The sequence below is a fragment of the Lipotes vexillifer genome, unplaced genomic scaffold, assembly GCF_000442215.2.
Source record: "Lipotes vexillifer unplaced genomic scaffold, Lipotes_vexillifer_v1.1 scaffold3924, whole genome shotgun sequence".
NCBI lineage: Eukaryota > Metazoa > Chordata > Mammalia > Artiodactyla > Lipotidae > Lipotes > Lipotes vexillifer.
The window spans coordinates 7291-34828 of record NW_006784499.1 but is presented as its reverse complement, the minus strand read 5'-3'; the positions used below and the strand labels follow the sequence as shown (position 1 = coordinate 34828).

At 44.1% G+C, this 27538-nt stretch overlaps 1 protein-coding gene across 1 annotated transcript; it reads left to right on the top strand.

Moving 5' to 3' along the window:
* Window positions 1-9: 9 nt before the first annotated feature.
* LOC103078847 (nuclear RNA export factor 2-like) lies at window positions 10-6078 on the top strand (the record flags this gene model as incomplete). Its single annotated transcript, XM_007456901.1, has 16 exons — window positions 10-99; window positions 712-795; window positions 911-1021; window positions 1132-1212; window positions 1351-1448; window positions 1581-1629; window positions 1749-1856; window positions 2044-2153; window positions 3940-3976; window positions 4359-4427; window positions 4511-4566; window positions 4680-4728; window positions 4833-4977; window positions 5086-5201; window positions 5297-5339; window positions 6006-6078. Coding segments are annotated over exons 1-16 (1319 nt in total), but the record flags the coding sequence as incomplete, so codon positions are not given.
* Between the last annotated feature and the right edge of the window lie 21460 nt (window positions 6079-27538).

Here is a 27538-nt window from a genome sequence, read left to right as displayed (position 1 = left end):
CACATGGTTATGACTGTGTGGAGAAACAGAAAACCTCTGGAGAGAGAAATGGGGGAGAACACACAAGATGGAACCCCAGGCAGCTGGTTCACGTTCACAGTGAGTATCCTGAAAAATGTATGGAATGTGCAGGAGAGAAAAGCCCCCGGGCGAGTTGTGTTGGTCTCATGTAGAGATGCTGGCTTATTTCACTGGGAACAGTTTGTAATCTGTCCCTTTTATTAGCAGGAGTTAACAGTCTTGTTCATCTAAGGGCAGGTTCAGAGAAGCAATGTAAAGGGAACAGGCTGACCATAAGGAGAACGGAGGAGCCTGTCTCAAAGCAAAGATGGAAACTGCTGCCAAGGATATGGAGCAACTCCACATTGGAGGTCTCAGCTTGGCAAGCTGAGTGTGGGAGATGGAGGGTCGAGCCTCTGGAGACGTTGTCTGAGGGGCAAGCAGTGTCTGCACTGGGTAGGATCTCCTGGAAATTTATAAAAGGAAGATCATCACTGACACCTTGATTATGTGGAAGAGAGTTTGACTGGAGAGAAAGAGTATTTAGGAAATCCATATTACGCACACCCATAAGAAATCATGCCAGTGGTCCCTTCTTTAGAAACCCTTTCAAGCTCAGTAGAAGGCCGGAAAAGAACAGGAAAAGGTATGTCCTCCAGCCTAAATTCCCTGTTGTCTGTCCTCTCTCCCATCGCTTCTTTTCATCCTTAGATTCCTCATGGGATAAAATATGACAGGACATGGCTAATGAACTCAATCCAGAGACATTGCAGTGTCCCCTTCACTCCAGTGGACGTAAGAGAGGATGCCGAAGCCAGACGCGTGGGCACAGGGAAGGGGGAGAGAGAGACCTTGTTCAGCAGTGAGTGCTGGCTTCTGAAACTATTGCTGTTGCATTCAATCCCTGTAGTTCCACCTTGTGAAAAATGTGGCTCAATTCTTTGTCCAGGAAGCTAGCACTGCCTGTGCATTGTTGGATGTCAGCTACAAGATTCGTGACGAGGAGAGCCGAAAGGTGTGTGTTGAGGGCGTTACGTGTACCTCATCCTGAGGAAGGAGTAGAGGCCAGGGGCTGGTTGTCTTCTTTGGAACTAGAGTTCCTGGTGCTTACCCCACCTCTTCTTGCTGTAGATACCTGTCTTTGTCAGCCTCTCCGCTGTTCCCTACTCTGTGCAGTATAAGTTGAAGTCAGGAGAAATGGAGCAGCTAGAGGTAATGCAGACACAAGGCGTGTTGTGAGCCAGCGCTCAAACCCACCTCTCCTTCCTCCAGTCCCCAGTCCCCTTCGCCCCTGATTTCCCTGCCACCACCACAGCCTCAGAGCAGCTCTCTCCATCTCTCACTCTGCAGCTGACCTTGATCAAACGATTTGATGTCTCCAAGCAAGCTCTTGACCTGCAGAGGCTCTGCGTTGACCCAGGTACAGCTGACAGCAGTAATTCTAGAGCGTGCGAGGGCAGAGTGGTCTTCCTGGAGGGAGACTTAGGGATGGTAACGTGGGGAGGGTCTGGTGCTGGCCGCACACCCCACTCACCCATCTGATTCCCTCCCCTCTCCTTCCTGAAGACTTGGTGGGCTAGAAGCTGCATGGCTGCCACCCTGCAGGTCATCGAAAAGAATTTCCCTGAGGTGAGGCTGTAGGCCCAGTGCTGGTATTAGGATAGGGGGTGGAAGAGATGGGGAGGAGGGCAGATTTGTCTCCAAGGTCCTAGATAGTACCCTTCACTCTGCCTCTTCTTGCCCCAAAGCTGTTGTCCTTGAACTTGAGCAGCAACAAACTGTACCAGCTGGATGGCCTGTCTGACATTATACAGATGGCCCCCACGGTCAAGATCCTGAACCTCTCCAACAAAGAGGTGAAAAGAGGAAGCCAGGTCAAAGTTGGGTTGAGAGTGGGGGGGGGTGCGTGTTAATGGCCATCAGAGTGATGACAGGAGGCAGGTGAAGGTACCTGTGTGGGAGGGAGATGTCTGGGGGTGCAGGGATCTGGATGTCCCTTTTTCCCTGGGATTCCTTTTCCCACTTCCACCCCATATTTCTCAGCTGACGTCTGTGTGGGAGTTGAGCAAGATGCAAGGGCTGAAGCTTGAAGAGCTGTGGCTGCAAGGGAACCCATTGTGTGACACCATCCCAGACCAGTCCACCTATGTAAGGTCAGTGTGAACATCCTGTCACCCTTCTTGGTCACCTTTACCCATGGGAGCCTAGAATATCTGTGACAGTGCCCCTTTGCCAAAGGTGGCAGCCCTGGTCTTCTGGGAGGATCACAGGCCCCACCTTCTGCTCTCTCTGTGCCTATCACTGGTGAGGAGATTCCTTCCCCTGACCTGCTCACCTCTGCAGGCGCTCTGGGGTCTGTTTCCAGCTCTCTGTGCCCAGCTATATTCCAGCAAGGCCTCCCAAGAGTGTGCCCCAGGAAGCAGGGCTTCTCCTCACCAGGACCAGGAGCAACCAGCCTTGATCCAGATGCTGGCGCCCTGGACTGAGAAGGGTCCTCCTGTCCAGGGCCTCTTGCTGAGAGAAGCCTTCCTTCTTCGTGCTGAGATGGGGTTTGCCTCCCCCGTTCTGAGGGGGGCGCTCTTCCCCTTCCTCCAAAGGGATCGCCCCTCCTCTCCCAGGTTGACATGGGGGCTTTCCTGCGCCATGCTGAGGGCTGAGGCCATGGGTGGCTGCTGTCATGACATCCATTCTGCTGGCCCAGTGCCAGGAGCTGGACCCTCCTTGGGAAAAAGCACGGCTCCCTGAGTCAAGGGGCCAGACGTGGGCCCCCGCCAGTGATCACAGGGCTTCCTGAGGCAGGAGTGGAAGGCAGAGGGCAGAGGTGGTAGAGGAGACAGAAGGACCGGCCTCTCAGGGGCACTTCCAATCCCTCCCTGCACACATCACATCATCCCGCCTGGTCCTTCACAGGAGCCCTGGGCATCCTGAGACAGGTATGATTCCTCAGATAAAGAAGCAACTCAGACAGGTGCAGGGGTCATTGGGAGAGAAGACGGTGATCATCAGAGGGGGCCACGGATCCTCAGCCCCATACTGAGCTGGGACATGACCCTTTCCTCCTTCTGAGGAAGATCTGCCCCCGTGGCTGCTCGGTTTCCCATGCCCAAGTCTGGCTGAGCTCACACAGGTGACAGAGTTTCAGCCAGAATCCAGTGGGCCCACAGCCCAACATTTGCATATTTTAAATTCATACCTGGTGTGTCTGGGGCAGGTGAAGAGCTGCAACAGGTGTGCCGTTTCCCCTTTCTTCTCTCTTCTTCTCTGACCCCGACCACAGGAGAGCTTCTTTCTTTTCCCTTTGTTTTCTCCCTCTCCCCAGTCTCTGTGCTCCTATGTCTCTCTCATCTCTCCCTTCCTACCTTCACTCCCTTTCTGTCTTCATCCCCTCCATCTCCCTCCCTGAGCCCCACCTCACTCACCTCGCTGGCCCAGCATCCTGGGCCATCCCTGGGGGGTGTCGGGGTCTTGCCAGAGTGCTGGGCCCCCAGTGAGGTAGCAGAGCCCCGGGCTCCCACGCCATCCCCTCTTCTCCCCACAGCCTTCCCTGGGGCCCTGGAGGAAGGAAGGGAGGAGAAGGAAGCCCTGCAGCATGGGTTTGAAATGCTGGTCCCTGTGGCACTGGAGAAGGGAGTCCGAGTAGTCTGGGTGGGAGCTACCCAGGCGAAGCAGAGGAAGGGAGGGAGGGAAGGAATATTACAGTGAAGGTACTGAGAGAGATGAGGAGACAGTGCCTTTCAGACAGTAAGATGACAGATGCTCAGTGCTCAACAGGCAAGTGGACTGAAAACCCTTAAAATCAGGAGCAGAGGTGGGCAAAGGGTGCTGCTGGATTGGCCAGAACACACTGATCTCTGTTGATGGTATTACTGTTTTAACTCAAAAGAAGCATTGCAAACTTGAACTATCAACCACCTCTTCTCAATTTTTGGTTTCGGACAGGGCCATCAGAGAATGTCTCCCGAAGTTGTTACGCCTGGTAAGTGCCTCCGTAAATCATTGTCTCTTACAAATGCCGGTGGCCTCTGCACCTGCTCTCAAGCCCTTTGGGTCTTGCCTAGATCACATATTAGTATCAGAACCTTAACCATTTTGGGGGACATGGACTCCTGAAAATGACATGGATGTACTTGCTGGAAAAATACCCATAAACACACACACGCACACACACAAGTTGAATATAACACTAGAGACTTCCAGTACCTCCTGATGAAAACATCCACTGTAAGCTTTCCCATGGAATATCCAGGGCCCTTTCACACCTGACCTCTGACCCTCACCCTCCTGGGCCCATCCTTTTCCCGGATCATCCAGGGTCACTCCCCTGGTCTCCACTCCTGACTTCCTCTTCCCTTCTCCAGGATGGTCAGGAGTTAACGTCACCAGTGACCGTTGACGTTGACACTCCCTACATGGTAAAGCCCTGCAAGGTGAGGAATAGGATCAAACAACATTTGGGGTGTTGCAGGGAGGCTTTATCTACTGCATAGTCTCAAGTGCCATTTGATTCCAGCGCAGCTTCCTTGGATCTGATGAGCTGAAGAGCCTAGTCCTACAAATCCTGCAGCAGTAAGTACCTCTGGGAAGCTGAGCAAGGCTGTCGTCCTCTTCCTCATCCTGCTGCTCCTCGATTCTTCCCCTGATAGTGCCATCTGTCGGATAAGGCTGTCCTCTCTGGACAGGCAGAAGAGTGTCCTTTCTGAGGCTTGTGGGACTGGTCCCTTCGGCCAGGTTGGCACTTTGCCTGCCCTACCATGCTGTTAGCCTAAGACATGGAAAGTGGTAAGTGGACCACAGATGTGTCTGCAAACTTGTACTTTTGTCCCTCTTTGCAGAATACAGTGATGGTGGTAGACCACCTCGAGGAAGAAAGAAAGGTTGGAGTTCTTTCCCAGGTAATTCTGGTGAGAGGAGCCCTCATTATGAACTTGTGCGCGTATTTCAAGGACCGCAGGAATATGAAGAAGCTCAAGGACCCCTGTGAGCGTGTGATGGGAAGGCTGGGTGGGAAAGGGCGGTGAAGGGGTCAATCACAGGGCCCAGGGCCTGGCAGCCCCTGACCTTCCCTCGCTTCCCCTCCCCTCACAGACTTGCGGGTCCAGCTGCTGAAGCACACAAAACATGTCATTGTGCACACCCTCTGTGTGTTGCCCAAGACTCAGCATGACTTCAGCTCCTTCGTGGTGGACACGTGGTTCCAGACGGTGAGCGCCTGCTTCCTCCCTCGGGCGGACACGTGAAGCCGCAGGTGGGTGGGAGGTGGAGGTAGTAACTGGGCGCCTGGGCTCTTCCCTTTCAGCAAATGATGCTCTGCTTCTCCGTCTGCGGGGTGTTCAAGGCAGGTGAGTGTGCGTAGACCCCCATCGCAGATGACCCACTGCTGCCTCCCCCTGGCCAGGCTCACACCCAGAACCACCCAGCTTCCGTGACCCCTTCCCTTCCCTTCGCTTTCTTTCCCCTTCTCTTCCCTTCCCTCCCCTTCCGTTCCCTTCCCTTCCATCCCCGTCTGTTCCCTTCCAATCCCTCCCCTCTCCTCCCTTCCCCTCCCATCCCCTCTTCTCGCCTCCCCTTCCCCACTGTGTTCTCCTGCCCTCAAGCTTCCCACAGACTACCCAGGTCTGAGCTGTGTCCATGCCTGTCTGCCCTGCACACCCTGGGCATTGGGGAAACAGGCTGTGGATTTTGGTGGCTGTCATCCCAGATCCTTACTCTGAGAACTTGGGCCATTACTGAACCTCTCAGTTTCCTCGTTTGCAAAATGGGGTAGTAGTATCCACCTCTTGGGCGGCTGTGAAAAATGCATCCCGTGAACTTGTGTAGTGGTCGTCAGGGACCATGTCACTGGGCACAGATTGCTCCAACAGTTGCACTCCCCATATCCAACACCTTGGCCCCTGTGAACAACTGCCCTCTCAGCATGAGTGTCCAGTCACACCCTGACTGCGGACCGCTGTGTGAGCGTGTACAGCACATGCAGCTGTAAGCGGTACTCTTGTTTGCCGTTGAAGTGGAAGGAAGTTCTCAAGGCTGTGTGCGTTCCTTCACCTGGACCTTCATCGCTAACCCTGCCGGCTACTGCAGGTGAGAGCCCTGTTGTGGGCGGGAATGCCCATCCCCGCCTGGGCTCAGGGGCATGGGAATGTGGTGGAGCAGACCTTAGGTTTACTCAGTACAGTGGAAAGCCAGCAGGGAGATCCCAGGAGCAGTCTAGCCTAGTGGTTAGGAAGAGTATGGGCCTGGAATCGGCCTACGCATTCACTCCTTGACCCAACACTCACTCGCTGTGTGACCTTGGTCAAATCACATGACCTCTGTGTGACTCAGTGTCTTCTTCCGAGAATGGGGATCAGACTGTCCACCCCTTGCACTGTGGTAAAGGGTAAATGCGAAATTGCCCCTGGTTTGGGGATAAACCTATAAATCAAGTGAAGGTGGTAGACAGTCTCTCCAAAGGTGGGCTCTGTGGTGACGGGCAGAGGTACCAGTCAAGGAACCTGGGAGACAGACACAGGAGGGATGATCCTTGTTTATCTTTATATTAAAGAGTAACATTGCACATTGTATGTTGTGTGTCTTGGATTGCTCTTCCCCTGACCCAACCGTGAGTTAGTGGGGCCAGGACCAAAAGGTCCCATCTCCCACATCATCCCTGGCAGTCTCTAGCATTTATATCCGACCTACACAGTGCTTGAAAATTATAGAGTAAGGACTCCATTCCTGGACAACCCTAAAATCCAAGCTTTGCCTCCTGATAACCTTCTCTCCACCACTTCAGTACTCACAGGTTGTGACCGTTCTGATGTTCACTTCTATAAACAAATATAAGGTATTTAGCAAGTAAAGTACCATATTTACTCCAATAATTATGGATTTCTTAATCACTTAACAGGTCTAAAACTGTGTTAACATTTTTATTAGGTTCTTAGGTTCTGTACCTAAGACTATTTTCCCCACAACTCCTGTGTTGTTTTTTTAACTATTTTATTTTGAAATAATTATTGATTTACCAAAAGTTGCAAAAAAATGTGTAGAGAGGTCATGTATACCCATCACTCACCTTCTCCTAATGATAACACCTTGTATTACTTTAGTACAGTCTCAAAACTAAGAAATGGACATTGGTACAATCCACTGAGCTTACCACAATTTCGCCATTTTACATGCACTCATTTGTGTGTTAGAACACTTGTGCATAATACTTATATATATAATTCCATGCACTTTTACCAGCAGTGTAGGTGTTCTATCACCACAAACAAGATCAAAAACTGTTTCATCACCACACATTTCCCTCATGTTAGCCTTTATAGCCACACCCAAATTCTTCCTGATCCCACATCCCTAAACTCTGTCAAACACTATTATAATTTACTAAATGTCATAGAAATGGAATCATATAGTACACTACCTTTAGGAATGGATTTCTTTCACTCACCGTAACTCTCCTGAGATCCATCCAAGTTGTAAAGTGTGTCTATAGTCTGTTCCTTTTTATTCCTCCATAGGATAACACGGTGTGAATGTACCACACTTTGTTTAGCCATTCCCCCATTGAAAGACATCTGGGCTATTTCCACTTTTTAACTATTGCGAGTAAAACTGTGATGAACTTCATGTAAAGGTTTTTTGTGTAAACGTAAATTTTCATTTCTCTGGATAAATTGCCCAGAGTGCAACTGCTGTATCATATGGTAACTGCATATGTTTCGTTTTGAAAAACCTGCCAAATTGTTTTCCAGACGGACTGTACCATTTTACATTCCCTTTGGCAATGTATGAGTGACTCAGTTTCTCCAGTGTTGCCTGCATTTGGTTTTGTCCCTGTTTTGTTCAGCCATTCTGATAGGTGGGTTTAACATTTCATTGTGCTTTTATTTGCATTTGATTGTTGGCTAAGAATGTCGAATAGCTTTTCCTAAGCCTATTTGCCCTCTGTTCATGTCTTTCATCCATTTTTTAATTGGATAAAGGGGCAAGGAGTTACCTCTAGAGAGCTGCCCTGGCTCTGGCTAACAGGCAGAGTAAGAGAATGTGAGGCCCCTCGAGACTCACTTTTCTTGACAGGGAGGGCAGAAGTGGGGCTGAAGCTATTAAATGTTCCTCAAATTAGGACTGAACTTGGATATGGAACAGGATTAAGAGGTGGGGGCATCTCTGGGTCCATCTGTGGAGATCTGGATAGTGCAGAAAAAGAAGGGGGATATGGGGTAGAGGACAAACAGTGGAAGGAGGGAGATACGGTGGGGATGTCTTCTAAATGATGCTAGATTCATCACTCTCAGCCTGCTCAATGGAGTGCAAAAAACTATTTTCCTAGATGTGTGGTTTTCAACTGTGGATAACCATTAGGATCCTCTCAAATGCTCAGATTCAACCAACTGAATCAGAGCCTCTAGGGATAAGCCCAGTCATCAGTATCTTTAAGGTTCACCTCAGTTGATTCTAATGAGCTGTCAAAATTGAAAACCTTATCTGATGGTGTATTAGTTTGCTATGGCTGCCATAACAAGACACCACAGGCTGAGTAGCTTAAACAACAGAAATTTATTTCTCACAGTTTTAAAGGTTGGAAGTCCGAGATCCAGGTGTCCACAGGTTTGGTTTCTTCTGAGGCCTCTCTCCTTGGCTTGCAAATGGCCTCCTTCTTACTCCTTCTTCACATGGTTGTCCCTCTGTGCATACACACCCTGGTATCTCTTTATGTGTCCTAAACTCCTCTTATAAGGAGAACAATCATACTGGATTAGTGTCTACCCTAACGGCCTCATTTTAATTTAATCACCTCTTTAAAGGCCCTATCTTCAAACACAGTCACATTCTGAGGTACTGGGGGTTAAAGCATCAATATATGAATTTGGGTAGGACACAGTTCAGTCCACCACAGATGGTATGAGAAATACCTTGGTCTGAGAAATTCATCTCCCTTTTAGCTACCTTCCTGGAAGTACTATACAACACTTCTGCCTTCACCTAAATAGGTAGAAGTTGGTCATGTGACCACTCTTGGCTGCAAAGGAGGCTATCAATGTGGTCTTTTCCTGGAAACATTACTGTCCCAAATAAATTTGGGATTCTTTTATTAAGCAAGAAGGAGAATTGGTATAGAACATATGCTACACTTTCATACCCAAGGCAGCTAGAAGCACTACCTCAATAATCATGTCCTTCCTACCCAGTTTTCCAACCACAGTTTTCATGGGTTCAAGCAAAACTGCTGCTTCAGAGACACCTGAGCTCACTCTCCCGACCTCCCAAATCCATTGTCCCAGACTATGCCTGAGTCCTTACAACTTAGCATGCTTAATCTATGTCATTCACTGACTCAATCATTCATTCAACAAATATGTATTGGTTACCAGTGATATGTGAGTCACTGTGATAGGCACTGGAGATAAATTAGAGAACCTGACATACAGGGTCATGGTTCTCATGGAACTCATATTCTACAGGGGTTGATACACTCAAGATTTGAGACCCATTAAGAAAATAATATGTGAAAATGTGACAGAGAATGACTAGGGTGTGGAAGGCAAGGAAGGATTTTCTGATGACGTAACTTAGATTTAATATTCAAATAACAAGAAGTACACCGTCAGCAGTAGGAACATATAGGAGCTGAGCCCTCAAGGCAGAAGGAAGAGCAACACGAAAGGCCCTAATATTTGGGCAAGCTTGGCAGTTTTAAGGAACAGCTTGTATGCCAGTGTGTATTGGGAGGACAGTGTTAGAAAATGAGGTGAGAATGGCTAGGAGGGGCCCAATAACAGAAGGTCCTATGGGCCATGGTAAGGACTCTGGGTTTTGTTCTTATTATGATGGAGCCATTGGGCGCTTTCTGGAAGGAAGGGAATTATTATTATAATCTACTTTATTTTTATTATTTTTATTTTTTTTTGCTGTACACGGGCCTTTCACTGTTGTGGCCTCTCCCTTTGCGGAGCACAGGCTCCGGACGCACAGGCTCAGCGGCCATGGCTCACGGGCCCAGCCGCTGTGCGGAATGTGGGATCTTCCCGGACCGGGGCACGAACCAGTGTCCCCTGCATCGGCAGGCGGACTCTCACCCACTGTGCCACCAGGGAAGCCCCTATAATCTACTTTATTAAAGCTCATTCCAAATGTTCCTTGGAGGACAGACTGAAATAGAGCAACGATAAGATCAAGAGACAAGATTAGGAGGCTACTACACACAGGACAGTGAGAGGTTACAGTCTCGTAGACCACAGTCATAGCAATGGAAGGGGTGAGATGGGTTTTGAAATGAGATGTATCTTGGAAGTACTGAACTTGTTGATGAAGTGCACGTTTGTGGTAATGATAGAGAGGAATTAAGTGTGTCTCTTGGAATGTGGATTTTTGCAGCTGGGTTAGTGCGGTTTTCTTCCATGGGGAAATGAATGGAGGACCAGCTTCAGTGCAATGCCAGGAAACTGACCGTTCTGTTTTGACCATGTCGTTTGTGGAGCCTATGAAAAATCTGGGTGGGGAGCATGTGGTTGGATGTATAAGTCAGGAGATCCTGAGAATATTCTTGGCTGTGGCAAAAAAAAAATAAACCCCAAGCAAACAAAAAAAACAAGCATGCAACAAACAAACGAAAAACCCAACTGTACAGTTAAATCTGAAAATACAGGTTGATTCCACATATGAGCATGGCACTGCTCTAGATTCTAGAAGGGATACAAAGACACATTAAAAACCAACTTCACTGAGCTATAATTTATGTTCAACATAAGGTATCCTTTTTTTTTTTTTTTTGGCTGTGCTGTGCGGCTTGCAGGATCTTAGATCCCCAACCGGGGATCGAAGCTGGGGTGCCAGGGGCTGCTAACTGTCAGAGAAGAAAGATATATGTGTGGAATATTACTGTCATTCATCCACTTGCTCATTCATTCATGCACCTAGTGCATGTCAAGCTTAGTGCTAAGAAGGGAAGATAGGACCATGAAAGAATTCAGACAATGTCTCTGTCTTCCTGAAGATTAGGAGTCGAAATAGAGAACTGCAAGTGGCTCTGGTTGCTAAATAGTAAGGGAGGTATTTAGTGAGATAATTGGGCCCCCAAAACGTCTAACCCCAGTGCACAGACGCAACTCTTCCCCTTCTGCATGTCTCATAGACAATGCTTTGGCATGACCTAGAACATAGAGCTGTTAGAATAGAATGAGCCTGAACAGTCTGTGCATAAATGGCTGAGGAAACAGCTTTCCAAACCTTCCACCCAGCAATCAGCCCTGATTTTGTGCAGAAGTAGATTTCAATTTTATTTAATTCTCACAGTTGGAGTTGTATGACTAAATATTTTGCCTCTGTATCTAATTAAGAAGCTGAGGTTAAGAAGGATGAGGTACCTTGGAAGAAAATAGCAGATCTATTGATAATAGGAAAGTGTTAGATTTTAAGCTGTGAGCTATTAACTAGTGTGGAATACTAGTTCCCATCCTTTAGGTCCAGGCTGAGGTAGTAGCAATGCAAATTTCTCAGTCAAATACCTGGGATTCATTGGCCATTCGAGAATTTTAGGAACTGGAGAAGCTATAGGAAAATGAAAGCCTAACATACCAACCTCCTGACTGCTCCACATCATTGCTCCTGCCTCTGCTCCCTTGTTTTCTATGATAATGTCATCTTAACTTTAGGTTTTGTTATTGACTGAACTGTGTTCTCTCAAAATTCATATCCTGAAGCCCTAACTACCAGTGCCTCAGAATGTGACTGGATTTGGAGATAGGGCCTTTAAAAGGTGATTAAGTGATTTTAAGGCTGTTAGGGGATATGTTAAGCCTATCTGACTGGTGTGCTTATAAGAAGAGGAGTTTAGGACACACAGAGAGACAGCAGAAGTGTGTATACAAAGAGGGACAACCGTGTGAAAAAGCAGCAAGAAGATGGCCATCTTCAAGCCAAGGAGAGAGGCCTTAGAAGAAATCACCCCTGCTCACACCTTGATCTTATACTTCCAGCTTCCAGCACTGTGAGAAACAAATTTCTGTTATTAAGCCAGTCTGTGGTATTTTTGTTGTGTCAGTCTGAACAGTCTAATACAGGCATTATGAACGTGTTTCAGTAGGTCATGAAGCAGGTAGAGTAGACTGTCAGAAAGGATGAAAATAAAGTGATGGTAAAAAATACCAATGATCAGTAAAACTGAAAGAAACGTGGTTAATTTGTATTACTATCAGGCAAAATAGACATCAAGCAATTGCAACCAAGAAGGCTACTATCAAACCATAAAAGAAAATGTATAAAGAAGATTACAAATTCTGAACTTACATTCACCTGATAACATATCTTCAAAAACATATATAGCAGTAAGTAACAAAGTGACAAGTAACAGAAAGTAAAATCCACTTTTGTGTATGAGATAAGGAAAGATACTTGCTTATATAACTGAGAGCCCAGAGGTAGAGGAGACTTTAGGTTAGTTGATCCAGTGGCTCAAAGATATACAGACTCAGGCCCAATCTTGAACCAATGACTGTGGCTAGGGACATAGGATTATTGCGTGAGATCTAGAGTAACTCTGGTCTCACCCTTGGAACTAGCAGGCAAATTCCCCCCAACATGTGACTGTATGAGGGAGGAAATGCACTAATGAAAATTTGAGATCACTTAGGAAGATGAGGAATGTATATTGCGTAGGTAAACAAAAATGTCACCTTCAGGCACCATTTGAAAGCACAATTATCAGTATGAGCATAATACCCACAGTACTCAAGCTCAAATGGTTTTCAACTACTATGCCTTTCCAGGTAACAAATACTTCCGCTCAGGAAATACCTACATTGAATTAGTGAATGGGTAGCTACAAAGCACTAGAGCTCTCACCCCTGCAGTAAGTTTAGGAAGAACCACAAAGACATCCATGGTAGCGTAAATAAATCTCATTTTCTTTCTCAAATTTTTGGCAAATCTTTCTCTTTACTATCGTACTTTGAAACTATTGTGTCAGGACAGTTTGACTAGAAGGTAATGGATTCTTTATAGTTACAATTTTATCAAGTATTACCATTCTGTACACATACAACACAGAGTTCATAAAGGTATGAAAGGTGAGAAGAAAATTGTCAACATTTATGATCAGCAACAATTTTCTTTAAAGAGCACCATTAAATTTCAATATGGAATATCTTTAAAAGCTTCAAGCTTTTAGAAGAAATCCAGCCTCATGAAAATGTAATAAAATTAAAGAACATCTTCCGTTAATGTACATATTTGTAAATATGTAAAATATAATATTCCTCTGGGAACACTAGCCCAAGAACCACCGCAGCCCTGCCGCCTGGCATACCAGGACCCAGCCCATACACCAACAGGCTGCCACCAGTTCTGGGACACATTGAGCCCCTCAACCAGCTGTTCGTGGATCTGGCCCCACTCACCAGTGGGATGATGCCAGCTTTGGGACACCCCAGTCCCCATACACAGCCATGTCAGGAACTGAACCCACACACCAGCAAACCGTCACTAGCTTCAGGACTCCAAGGCCGTGCAGCCAAATACCCAGGAACCTGGCTCTGCCCACCAGTGAGCCAGCACTAGCTCCAGGACTCTCTGGGCCACAGCCCCACCCACCAGCAGGACAACTCCATTTCCAAGACAACTTGGACCCCTCAGCCAGCTGCCCTGGGATCCAGCCCCACTCAACAGTGGGCCAACACCAGGTTTTGGACACCCCTAAACCCAGCAGCCAGTCATGTGGAACTGGCCCTGCCCACCAGCAGGCTGACACTAGATACAGGACCTCTAGCCCCACCACCACCCACTGCAGAGCCTAGCACCACCCACCAGTGGGCCAGCGCTAAGCCCGAGACTTCCTGGGGCACTGCAGCCAGCAGCCTCATGACCCAGCTTCACTCGCCAGTGGCCACCAGCCTCTGCACAAGACCAGGCCTGGCAACCCACTGGACCAGGGTGCAGCCACACCTACCACACCATCCACAGTAGTGTGCCTGTCACAACAGAAGTAAACACACAGCCCTAACAGGGGGCACCCTTAGAGCACATAGCTCGGGTGACCAGAGGGGAGAGCTCGGCTGGGTCACACAGGATGTCTCCTACAAAAAGCCACTTCTCTACGGTTGGGAAATGGAGCCAACCTACCAGATACAGAGAAATAAAACAGCAAATTGGAGAAAATGAGGCAACAGAGGAATCTATTCCAAACAAAGGAACACGATAAAACCCCAGAAGAAGAACAAAGTGAAGTGGAGATAGGCGATCTACCTGATGAAGAGTTCAGGGTAATGATCATGAAGATGTTAAAAGAACTCAGGAGAAGACTGGATGAACAGAGTGAGAAGTTTTTAACAAAGATTTAGAAAATATGAAGAAGGACCACACAGAGAAGAATACAATAACGGAAATGAAAAATACACTACACGGAATCAACAGTAAATGAAATGATGCAGAGGAATGGACGAGCAAGCTGGAAGACTGAGTAGTAGATATAACTGAAGCAGAATAGAAAAAAGAAAAAAAGAGAAAAAGAAATAGGGCAGTTTACGAGACCTCTGGGACAACAGCAAGTGTACTAACATTTGCATTACAGGGGTCTGAGAAGGAGAAGAGAAAGAGAAAGAGAAAGGGGCAGAGAACATATTTGAAGACATGATAGCTGAAAACATCCCTAACCTGGGAAAGGACAGAGATATCCAGGTTTAGTAAGCACAGAGAGTCCCAAACAGGGTCAAGCCAAAGGAGACCACACCAAGACACACTGTAGTTAAAATGGCAAAAATTAAAGATAAAGAGAGAATATTAAAAGCAGCAAGGGAAAAGCAACAAATAACATACAAGGGAACTCCCATAAGGCTATCAGAGCAACTGGAATGAATCCAACTGGATCACGGTGTATGATCCTTTTGAGTGTAGCGTTGGATTCGGTTGGCTACTATGTGGTTGAGGATTTTTGCATCTATCTTCTTCACAGATAATTGGCCTGTAATTATCTCTTTTGGTAGTGTCTTTGTCTGCTTTTGGTATCAGGGTGATGGTGGCTTCATGGAATGAATTTGGGACTGTTCCCTCCTCTTCAATCTTTTGGAAGAGTTTGAGAAGTACAGGTATAAGTTCTATGTATGTTTGGTAGAATTCACTGGTGAAGCTGTCTGGTACTGGACTTTTGTTTGCAGGGAGCTTTTGTTTTGTTTTAATTACAGATCCTATTTCACTTCTGTGATTGGTCTGTTCAAATTATCTGTTTCTTCTTGACTCAAATTTGGCAGGCTGTATATTTCTAGACACTTGTTCATTACTTTTTGGTTGTCTAACATGTCGGCATAAAACTGTTCATAGTATTCTCTTATGTGTTTTGTGTTTTGTGAGTTCTTTGTTGTTGTTGTATTTTTGTGGTATTAGTTGTTGCTTCTGTTTCATTTCTTATTTTGTTTATTTGGGCCCTTTCTCATTTTTTCTTGGTGAGCGTGGCTAGAAGTTTGTCGATTTTGTTTGTCTTTTCAAAAAGTCGAAAGCTGAGCCCCTGTGAGCTGTGAGAACAAAGAAGAAAAAGGGAAATCTCTCCCAGCAGCCTCAGAAACAGCGGATTAAAGCTACACAATCAATTTGATGTACCCTGCCTCTTGTGGAATACATGAATAGACAGCAAATCATCCCAAATTGAGGAGGCGGACTTCTAGAGCAAGACCTATGATTTTTACCCTTTTCCTCTTTTTGTGAATGTGTATGTGTGTGCTTCTGTGTGAGATCTTGTCTGTATAGGTTTGCTTCCACCATTTGTCGTAGCATTCTATCCGTCCATTGTTTTTTTTTTATTTTTTCTTTTAATTTTTTTCTTAATAATTAATTTTAATTTAAAGAACTCTATTATACTTTACCTTCTTTCTATCTTTCCTTCCTTCCTTCCCTTTTTGAGACAACGAATCGTCCCAAATTGAGGAGGTGGACTTGGAGAGCAAGTTTTATGATTTTTTCCACTTTACCTCTTTTTGTGAGGGTATATGTGTATGCTTCTATGTAAGATTTTGTCTCTATAACTTTGCTTCCACCATTTGTCCTAAGGTTCTATCCTTCCCTTTTTTTTTTTCCTCTAAATAATTATTTTTTTAATTCAATAACTTTATTATACTTTACTTTATTTTACTGTATCTTCTTTCTTTCTGTATTTTTTCCTTACTTCCCTCCTTCCTTCCTTCCTTCCCTCCTTGCTCCCTCCCTCCCTCCTTTCTTTCCTTCTTACCTTCTTCCTTTCTTTTCTTCGTTCTTTCTTTCTTCCCTCCTTCCTTCCTTCCCTCCTTTCTTTCTTTCTTTCTTTCTTTCTTTCCTATTTCCTCCTACTTATACTAATTCTCTCTACTTTCTCTCCCTTTTATTCTGAGCCGAGTGGATGAAAGGCTCTTGCTGCTCCAGCCAGGAGTCAGGACTCTGCCTCTGAGGTGGGAGAGCCAACTTCAGAACACTCGTCAAGAAGAGACCTCCCAGCCCCACATAATATCAAACGGCGAAAATCTCCCAGAGATCTCCATCTCAACACCAGCACCCAGCTTCGCTCAACGACCAGCAAGCTACAGTGCTGGACAACCTATGCCAACCATATAGCAAAACAGGAACACAACCCCACCCACTAGCAGAGAGGCTGCCTAAAATCATAATAAGTCCACAGACACCCCAAAACACACCACCAGACGTGGACCTGCCCACTAGAGAGACAAGATCTAGCCTCATACACCACAACACAGGCACTAGTCCCCTCCACCAGGAAGCCTACACAACCCACTGAACCAACCTTAGCCACTGGAGACAGACATCAAAAACAACGGGAGCTACGAACTTGCAGCCTGCAAAAAGGTGAACCCAATCACAGTAAGATAAGCAAAATGAGAAGACAGAAAAACACACAGCAGATGAAGGAGCAGGATAAAAACCCACCAGACCTAACAAATGAAGAGGAAATAGGCAGTCTACCTGAAAAAGAGTTCAGAATAATGATAGTAAAGATGATCCAAAATCTTGGAAATAGAATGGACAAAATGCAAGAAGCAGTTAACAAGGACCTAGAAGAAATAAAGATGAAACAGACAATGATGAACAACACAATAAATGAAATGAAAAATACTCTAGATGGGATCAATAGCAGAATAAATGAGGCAGAAGAACGGATAAGTGACCTGGAAGATAAAATAGTGGAAATAACTACTGCAGAGCAGAATAAAGAAAAAAGAATGAAAAGAACTGAGGACAGTCTCAGAGACCTCTGGGACAACATTAAACGCACCAACATTCGAATTATAGGGGTTCCAGAAGAAGAAGAGAAAAAGAAAGGGACTGAGAAAATATTTGAAGAGATTATAGTTGAAAACTTCCCTAATATGGGAAAGGAAATCGTTAATCAAGTCCAGGAAGCACAGAGAGTCCCATACAGGATAAATTCAAGGAGAAATACGCCAAGACACATATTAATCAAACTGTCAAAAACTAAATACAAAGAAAGCATATTAAAAGCAGCAAGGGAAAAACAACAAATAACACACAAGGGAATCCCCATAAGGTTAACAGCTGATCTCTCAGCAGAAACTCTACAAGCCAGAAGGGAGTGGCAGGACATACTGAAAGTGATGAAGGAGAAAAACCTGCAACCAAGATTACTCTACCCAGCAAGGATCTCATTCAGATTTCATGGAGAAATTAAACACTTTACAGACAAGCAAAAGCTGAGAGAGTTCAGCACCACCAAACTAGCTTTACAATGAATGCTAAAGGAACTTCTCTAGACAAAAACACAAGAGAAGGAAAAGTCCTATAATAACGAACCCAAAACAATTTAGAAAATGGGAATAGGAACACACATATCGATAATTACCTTAAATGTAAATGGACTAAATGCTCCCACCAAAAGACACACATTGGCTGAATGGATACAAAAACAAGACCCATATATATGCTGCCTACAAGAGACCCACTTCAGACCTAGAGACACATACAGACTGAAAGTAAGGGGATGGAAAAAGATATTCCATGCAAATGGAAACCAAAAGAAAGCTGGAGTAGCAATTCTCATATCAGACAAAATAGACTTTAAAATAAAGACTATCAGAAGAGACAAAGAAGGACACTACATAATGATTAAGGGATCGATCCATGAAGAAGATATAACAATTGTAAATATTTATGCACCCAACATAGGAGCACCTCAATACATAAGGCAAAAACTAGCAGCCATAAAAGGCGACATCGACAGTAACACATTCATAGTAGGGGACTTCAACACCCCACTTTCACCAATGGACAGATCATCCAAAATGAAAATAAATAAGGAAACACAAGCTTTAAATGATACATTAAACAAGATGGACTTAATTGATATTTATGGACAGTCCATCCAAAAACAACAGAAAATACATTTTTCTCAAGTGCTCATGGAACATTCTCCAGGATAGATCATATCTTTGGGTCACAAATCAAGCCTTGGTAAATTTAAGAAAATTGAAATTGTATCAAGTATCTTTTCCGACCACAACGCCATGAGAGATTACAGCAATAGTATTTTTTCCAGAGTCAACAATGACTGTCATGTCACTAAAGCCACACTTGGTGTCATGGTTGTCTTTTCTCACTCATTCTCTGTCTTTGGCTTCCACATTGTTACATCCTTCTGGTTTTCCCACCACTTTGGGGGCTCATAGCCCTTTCGTTATTTCATAGGTTCATATCCCTTACATTATTGGTTCCTTGCCCCTCAGTCCTACTTATCTGCATTTCTCAGTCATCTCTCTGATCTCATTCCCTCCTGTAAGAGTTTACTAGGGCTGCTGTAACAAAGTACCACAAACTTGGTGGCTTAACTAGCAGAAATGTATTGTCTCATAGTTCTGAAGGCTAGAAGTCTGAGATCAAGGTGTCAGCAGGGTTGCTTCCTTTCTGAGGCCTGTGAGAGGAAATCTATTCCATGCTTCTTGCGTAGCTCATGGTGATTTGTTGACAATCTTTGGCATTCTTTGGCTTGTAGAAGCATCACCCCAATATCTGCCTTCATCTTCACATGGTGTTTCACTCTGTGTGTGTGTGTGTTCAGATTTCCCTTTTTTATAAGGACACCAGTCATATGGAATTGGGCCCACCCTAATGGCCTGATTTTCATTTGATTACCTCTGTAAAGACCCCTTCTCTAAATAAGGTCACATTCTGACATACTGGGGCGTTAGGATGTCAACGTGGGAATCTGGCCGCTTGTGATGGGGGGTGGACACATTTTAATCCATAACCTCTGCTATGGTTTCAATGACTTGTCCACTGATGACTCTCAAATCTGTGAATCCATCCGAAACCTGTCTCCTGAACTCTAGACCTGTGTGTCCAACTGTCCCCTGTCCATCTCCCCTTGGGTGAGTTTCCTGTGCCTTAAACTCAGCATGTCTAAGACTGTATTCATCACCCACCCCTTGAACTAGGTCTTCCGCCTAGCTCAGTGAATAATGGCTTATCACTTCAACTGCCTGGACAGAAACTGTTACTTATCCTTGACTCTTCCTTCACCCTCATTTCTACAACCATATCCAATCATTTCCCAAGTTAAATCGATTCTCTCTGCAGTAGCTCTCAAATCTACCCCTTCTACTCACTGCTACCACCTCTTCAAGGTCACTACCCTCTCTCCTCCAGACCACTCCAACACCACTCTCTCTCTCTCTTTTTTTTTTAATTATATGTTTGGACACGTTGGGTCTTTGTTGCTACATGCGGGTGTTTTCTTTAGTTGCAGCGAGCAGGGGCCACTCTTCATTGCGGTGCGTGGGCTTCTCATTGTGGTGGCTTCTCTTGTTGTGGAGCATGGGCACTAGGAGTGCAGGCTTCAGTAGTTGCAGCACACACGGGCTCAATAGTTGTGGCATGTGAGCCCTAGAGCGCGTGGGCTCAGTAGCTGTGGCACATAGGCTTAGTTGCTCCACGGCATGTGCGATCTTCCCGGACCAGGGATAGAACCTGTGTCCCCTGCCTTGGCAGGCAGATTCTTAACCACTACGCCACCAGGGAAGTCCCTCTGGTGTTCTCTTAATAAGTCATTCTATCTCTGGTTTTACTCCCTCTTAATCCACTGCAGAGCATTCTTCTAAAAACCCAAATCTGATCATTCCATTTTCCTGCTTAAAGCCATTCTGTGGCAGTGTGGACAGTGTGGACACCATAACAATTGTGGAAATGACCTGATGTCGGTTGTTTAGCTGTCCCCGTGTCCCCTGAGGCAGAAACTTGCAGTTGTATTTAGATTGTGGCTTAAATCACAGCAGAGCTGCCTAAGCAGCTGCCTCTGCCAGTTCTTGACTTGTACTCCTCCCAAGTGACAAATGTATATACTAACTGCATTAACTGTACCCTGGCACGCTCATCTGCTCATTTATTTATTTCTGCTCATGAACAAGGCATAAGTATTTTGTGAACTGATGCATAGGCTTATGGTTTGAAAGCCAATTCCCAAATGAGAAGATACTTGCAGACCATTGGCAGTGGCAAGTCAATTGGCTCCCAGATTAAAAGTTGGCTTGCCCATCCATTTGGCATATAGCTTTCATTGTATAAATTACTGTGTACTTTGCTTTTCCTCTCCTACACCATAAGAAAAAGAGGGCAGGCATTGTGCCTTCTTATCTTCCTTACACTTAGCAAAGGGCTAGGTATATAGTAGACATCAATAACTTTAATAACAGAATTAGGCCAATAGCCTCAGGTCTTCTGAATTGGCTTTTGACAGTAATGAATTATGAGGCCACCTTATTAATATTTTGTCAAGTCTGTCAATCAAGAAACTCACCAGGACCATTTGGAAGGGAATGTATTCCAAGAGATTCTACCAGGGAAGAATTTGTAAGTAAGGGTTTCTACAGTCAGTAGGGAGTATTTTGCAAGATTTTCAGAGCAATAGTGACATTGCAAGAGGGTAGCACTTATGCTGCAAGGTACCTAGGGATCTTAGTACCTTTTTGTGCACCTCTATATGGGTAAATACCCTGGTACAAATTACAAGGAAATTAAGGCTTTGGGGGAAGAAGAGACAAAAGCTCAACTAGAAGAAAGTCAATGTGAAGCCTTAAAGAAAAGCAAACGGTGATTCAAAGCAAGCTCAACATACAAAAATCCAGAATTAGAAAACAAATTAGAATCAGTTACTTATTTTAGCAAGAAGTTATTATTTCAAGCATAAACACTCCCACTGCATCTAAAATATGATTTTAAAATACCATTACATTATTTGTATGTGTTTTAAGAATAGTATATTTGCTATTATAAAAAGTAAAATAGTAGTGTGGCCTTTTTTTAAATTGAAGTATAGTTGATTTACAATATTGGGTAAGTTGCAAGTGTACAGCATAGTGATTATTTTTTTTGCAGATTATATTCCGTTACAAGTTATTGAATATAATTCCCTTTGCTGTACAGTAAATCCTTGTTGCTTATCTATTTTATGTATAGTAGTTTGTTAATCCCATACTCCTAATTTGTCCCTCTACCCCTCTCTCTCCTCTTTATAACCATAAGTTTGTTTTCTATGTCTGTGAGCCTATTTCTGTTTTATATATAGATTCATTTGTATTATTTGTTAGATTCCACATATGAGTGATAGGCTGCCTGGAGGGGTGGGATAGGGAGGGTGGGAGGGAGGGAGACAAAGAGGGAAGAGATATGGGAACATATGTATATGTATAACTGATTCACTCTGTTATAAAGCAGAAACTAACACACCATTGTAAAGCAATTATACCCCAATAAAGATGTTTAAAAAAAAAGAAAATATGAAGAAGAACCACACAGAGAAGAATACAATAACGGAAATGAAAAATACACTATATGGAATCAACAGTAAATGAAGTGATGCAGAGGAATGGACAAGCAAGCTGGAAGACTGAGTAGTAGAAACAACTGAAGCAGAATCGAAAAAAGAAAAAAGAGAAAAAGAAGTAGGACAGTTTAAGAGACATCTGGGACAACAGCAAGTGTAGTAACATTTGTATTATAGGGGTCTGAGAAGGAGAAGAGAAAGAGAAAGAGAAAGGGGCAGAGAACATATTTGAAGACATGATAGCTGAAAACATCACTAACCTGGGAAAGGAAAGTGATATCCAGTTTTAGCAAGCACAAAGAGTCCCAAACAGGGTCAAGCCAAAGGAGACCACACCAAGACACACTGTAGTTAAAATGGCAAAAATTAAAGATAAAGAGAGAATATTAAAAGCAGCAAGGGAAAAGCAACAAATAACATACAAGGGAACTCCCATAAGGCTCCCATCAGAGCAAATGGAATGAATCCAACTGGATCACGGTGTATGATCCTTTATAATGTAGAGTTGGATTCAGTTTGCTAATATGTGGTTGAGGATTTTTGCATCTATATTCTTCACAGATATTGGCCTGTAACTATCTTTTTTGGTAGTGTCTTTGTCTGCTTTTGGTATCAGGGTGATGGTGGCTTTATAGAATGAATTTGGGACTGTTCCCTCCTCTTCAATCTTTTGGAAGAGTTTGAGAAGTATAGGTATAATTTCTATGTATGTTTGGTAGAATTTACTGGTGAAGCTGTCTGGTACTGGACTCTTGTTTGCAGGGAGATTGTTTTGTTTTGTTTTAATAACAGATTCTATTTCACTTCTAGTGATTGGTCTGTTCAAATTATCTGTTTCTTCTTGACTCAAATTTGGCAGGCTGTATATTTCTAGACACTTGTCCATTTCTTCTTGGTTGTCTGATTTGTTGGCATATCACTGTTCATAGTATTTTCTTATGTGTTTTGGGTATTGTGGCTTTTTTTTTTTGTATTTTTGTGGTATTGGTTGTTGCTTCTGTTTCATTTCTTATTTTGTTTATTTGGGCCCTTTCTCTTATTTTCTTGGTTAGCCTGGCTAGAAGTTTGTCGATTTCCTTTGTCTTTTCAAAAATCTAGCCCTTGGTTTTATTGGTCTTTTCTCTTTTTATCTCTATTTTATTTCTTTCCCTCTGATCTTTCCCAAAGAACTGACTTTGGGATTTTGGTTTTTCTTTTTCTGATTCTTTTTCTCTTTCTGTTTATTTGAGATTTTCCTTGTTCCTTGAGGAAGGCCTGAATCGCTATGTACTTCCCTCTGAGAACTGCTTTTGCTGCATCACATAGATTTTGGAAGGTTGTGTTTTCATTGTCATTTGTTTTCAGGTATTTCCTGATTTCTTCTTTGATTTCATCATTGACCCACTGGTTTTTTGGTAGCATGTTGTTCAGTCTCCATGTATTCGTTCTTTTCCCATTTTTCTTTCCATGGTTGATTTCTAGTTTCACAGCACTGTGGTTATAAAAGATGCTTGAAGTCATTTCTATCCTCTTAAACGTGTTGACGTTTGTTTTTTGACCTAGTATGTGGCCTCTCCTAGAGAACGTTCCTTGAACGCTTGAAAAGAATGTGTATTCTGTTTATGGGGGTGATGTAGTGTCCTGTAGATATAAATTAAGTCCAAGTGGTCTACTGTGTCATTTAGGGCCTCTGTTGCTGTGTTGATTTTCTGTCTGGAGGATGTGTGCATTGATGTCAGTGAGGTGTTAAAGTCTCCTAGTATCATAGTATTCCTGTTAATTTATCCCTTTATGTTTGTAACTATTTGTTTTATATATTTAGGTGCTCCTATATTGGCTGTATATATGCCAACTAGTGTAATATCCTCTTCTTTATTGATCCCTTTGTCATTATATAATGTCCTTCTTTGTCCTTATGGACTTTGTTTTAAGTCTATTTTGTCTGCTTTGTGTACTGCTAAGCCCGCTGTCTTGTTGTTTCCATTTGCATGAAATAGCTTTCCATCTCCTCACTTTCAATCTGTCTGTGTCTTGTGCCCTGAAGTGAGTCTCTTATAGGCAGCATATTGCACATTCTTGGTTTTTTTTTTATGCATTCAGCCACTCTGTCTTTTGATGGGAGCATTTAGTCCACTGATATTTAAAGTAATTGTTGATAAGTATGTACCTATTGCCATTTTAAACCTTGTTTTCCAGTTGACTTTGTAGTTCTCTATATCTTTCACTTTTGCCATTTTAATTGTGCTACGTCTTGGTGTCACTCTATTTGGGTTCTTCTTGTGTGGGACCCTCTGTGCTTCCTGTACCTGAATATCGGTTTTCTTCTTTAGGTTTGGGAAGTTTTCAGCCATAATTTCTTCAAATACATTTTCTATCCCGTTTTCTCTCTCCTCTTCTTCTGGTACCCCTATTATGCATATGACTGTGCACATTATGCATATGATTATGCATGTTACGCATGCTTTATATTATCGTATAGATCTCATATGTTTTCTTCATTTTTAAAAATTTGTCTTTCTGTCTGCTGTTCTGATTTGGTGATTTCCATTATTCTATCTTCCAAATCACTTATTTATTCTTCTGCTTTGGTTAGTCTGCTATTTATTGCTTTTTGTTTGTTTTTATCTCAGCAATTGAGTTGTCTAGTTTTGATTGATTTCTCTTTATAGTTTCTAGTTCCTTGTTGCAGTGATCTGCATTTCTATCAATAATCTTTCTTGATTTCTTTAGCCTTTTTCTTACCTCCTTTCTGAATCTGGGGACTAGTAGACTGGTGAGGTCTCTTTCATCATTTGTTCCTTCAGGGGATTTCTCTTGTTCTTTTCGATGGGAAGAGTTCCTCTGTTTTTCATTCCACTTAACTTTCTTTCTCTCTGAATTTAGGAGAAGCATGAATCTACTGTGTTCTTGAAGGGATGTTTTTAGGTTGGAGGATCCCTGTGTAGATGGTATGAGTCCAATATTTTTCGTGCAAGGGCTGGTTTTTGTGTGGGTGCTTGCCATGTATTTCCTTAAAGTGTGCTGGCCCTTGTTCCCTTGATAGGGGGTGTGTTTGAAGTTGTGTTGACCAGAGCCTGCACTGGTTGTTGGCTGGGGCCTCCTCTTTGCTCTATGGGTGTCACAGCCCTGTTGGGGCTGGGGTCTGCTTCCTAGCTGTTGTAGTAGAAGCCCTGAGGGTCAGGTTCAGTCAGGTTCCATTGCCCCTGAGCACATGCCCTGATGCAAAGGAGGCAACCACTGAAGCTAAGGAGGTCCGTGTGGTCACCGCAAACCTATGTGCCTCCCGTGCAGGCATCCATGGTTCTGCCAAGATGCAGCCCAAGGTTGCATCCCTTTCTCTTTGTGTTCATCCCAGACCTAGCGCTGGGCTGTGGTGTGTAGTAGGCTGGTGATGGGGGCCAGGGCCCTGTGGCTGCAAGAATTGAGGTGGTTGTGCCACTGCCTGGAAACTGGGCTGCCTCTGTGGCAGATCTCTCCCAGGACCTGTCAGCTCCAGATCTGGCTCCAAGCTATGGTGTAGAGTGAGTGGGGCCAGTGTGCTCCCACCGTGAAAAGAACGGCTGCATACTCATGCCCAGAGCCTATCCAACCGAGAGGCAGTGCCCAGCTGCTGTGCCTTTCCGTGGCGCCATCTGGTGCACGTGCTGGCAAAGTCCACCATGGGCAGACCTGCCCCCACTGTGTGCACACTGACAATGGGCACTGTGGCAGGACCTGCCCCCAGTATGCGCGGGCTCACCGTGGGCTCCTTGGTTTGGTGCAGACCATACCCCAGGCCCTCCTGGCTGTCTCCACACATGTAGATCAAGTCCTCTCCCTGGACTTGTATAACTAAGAATCAATGCTCAGCCGCTGTGTGCATCTGAGGCCCCACCACCTTGTGTTTGCTGTGGATTGGGAAGTGCAGCAAGGCAGCAGCCTCCAGTGCTAGTCTCTCTCTGCCCTGATTGTTAGCAAGCCAGCATGCATGCAATCCTTGTGAGTAGAATTTAGGCTTCTCCATCCCCTCCATCTATCCCACCGGCTTTTGCAGCAGGCACGGGGGCTCCCCGGGGCAAGCGTCTGCCTATGTGTACCTTTCCTCCTTTACAGATCTCTCCCAGGGGTGCCAGGACCGTCCTCATGCCTTTAAATTTTTTTCTGTCCTTCCTGGATACGTAGAGATATTCCTTGCAGCTTTGGTTGTGTAGGAGATCTTCTGCCAGTTTCCAGTTGGTTTTCTGTGAGAATTGCCTCACATGTAGGGGTATTTTTAATGTGTTTGTGGGGAGAAGTGAGCTCCACATACTCCTACTCCAACATCTTGATCCCCCTCCCTATTTGGGAGACTTTGAATTGCATCAAAGTGTCCCATATAAAAACAGATACACTAGACTAAATTAGAATTTCAGAATCCATTGATAGTCAACTATTGCAAGTGCCTGTCATTTTTTAGAGAGCACAGAATATGCCATGTTTTTCCAGATTTTGTGGGAAAAAATGGTAGAGCATCTTGTACCTTTGAGATTATCACTGGCCCCAAACAGCCTACATGAAGTAGATAATTAAAAAATCATCTGGTGATGTTATGGAAATGCATAGATCATGGATATAACTTAGTCCTCAAAGCCTGCTTTTATTCTAAGGAAAACTGGCAAAGGTCAGTCATTTACATCATATGGGAACATATCCACCAGCAGTAGATGGCAGTGTGATATTGTAACAAGGAAACAACGTGGTTGTTTATGTAAAAACCCATATCACAATACTTTCAAAGTCTATTTTTAGAATTATTGGGGGGTGTGGCAAAAATATAGTTACAATTAGTGGATAACAAGAGCCAAGCTAGGACCACTTCAATTCTCCCTGTCTGATAATTTTTAAAGCCTTGAAACACACTTATTTAAGTTTTAAATGCTCTTCATGTGGATGCGATTTTAAACTGTACCAGAGAAACATACCATCAGAAATGACATAGTTTATGAGCAAAAACGTTGTAAAGAATCCCTGCCTTCTCGCTCCCTTCCATCCTTTGGCCTCAAAAGAAGTTTTCACGGTGGATGTAATTTTCTGTTTCCAGGCTGTGGTAGTCCCCAAGAATGAGCTCATCACCTAGAGCTGTTAAAATTTACACTGTGCTGGGGGAAGGGAGCACACTGAGTACTCTGACAGAGAGCACTGTCTACAGTTGTTTTTCTTCTTTCCCATTGCTTGACACTGACAATAAAGTCACTTCTAGTTAATTAACGAGCTTCTTAAAGGAACAAAGAAAAACATGTTTCGATTACCATTTCTATAAAGGCATAGCAATATCTCATATGTTCTCTTGGATAATGTTACCAGATTAAGTCACTTTTACTTTCTGAAAGTAAATTCACATAGGATCTCTACTTGAGTTGTACATATTTGTGTTTGAACCAAAAGTAATTGAGTATTTGTGTTTAATTTAGCAGCATCACAAATGTCTGTTATTCTCCATTCCCATTTCTCTGTGTTAAACAAAGACACTAGCACTGACCTCCAAAACGTCCACTCAAAAACAGAATATAAAAGAAGTAAAAGTTGTTCCCAGTAAACCTTGCCAAACAACATTCAAGAAGAATAGCTTATCAGCCTGCCTCACCTAGACAGACACAGCACCTGATACATGCAGTACCTAAACTGCCTAGGTCATATCAGCTGTGTTCATACAGGTGTTTACCCATAGCCTTAGCGTCCCTTCCCCAATGTATGTTAGAAAGAGCTGACGGGCACCCACTGGTGTAACTAAATATATTTTTAAATCCTAAAATA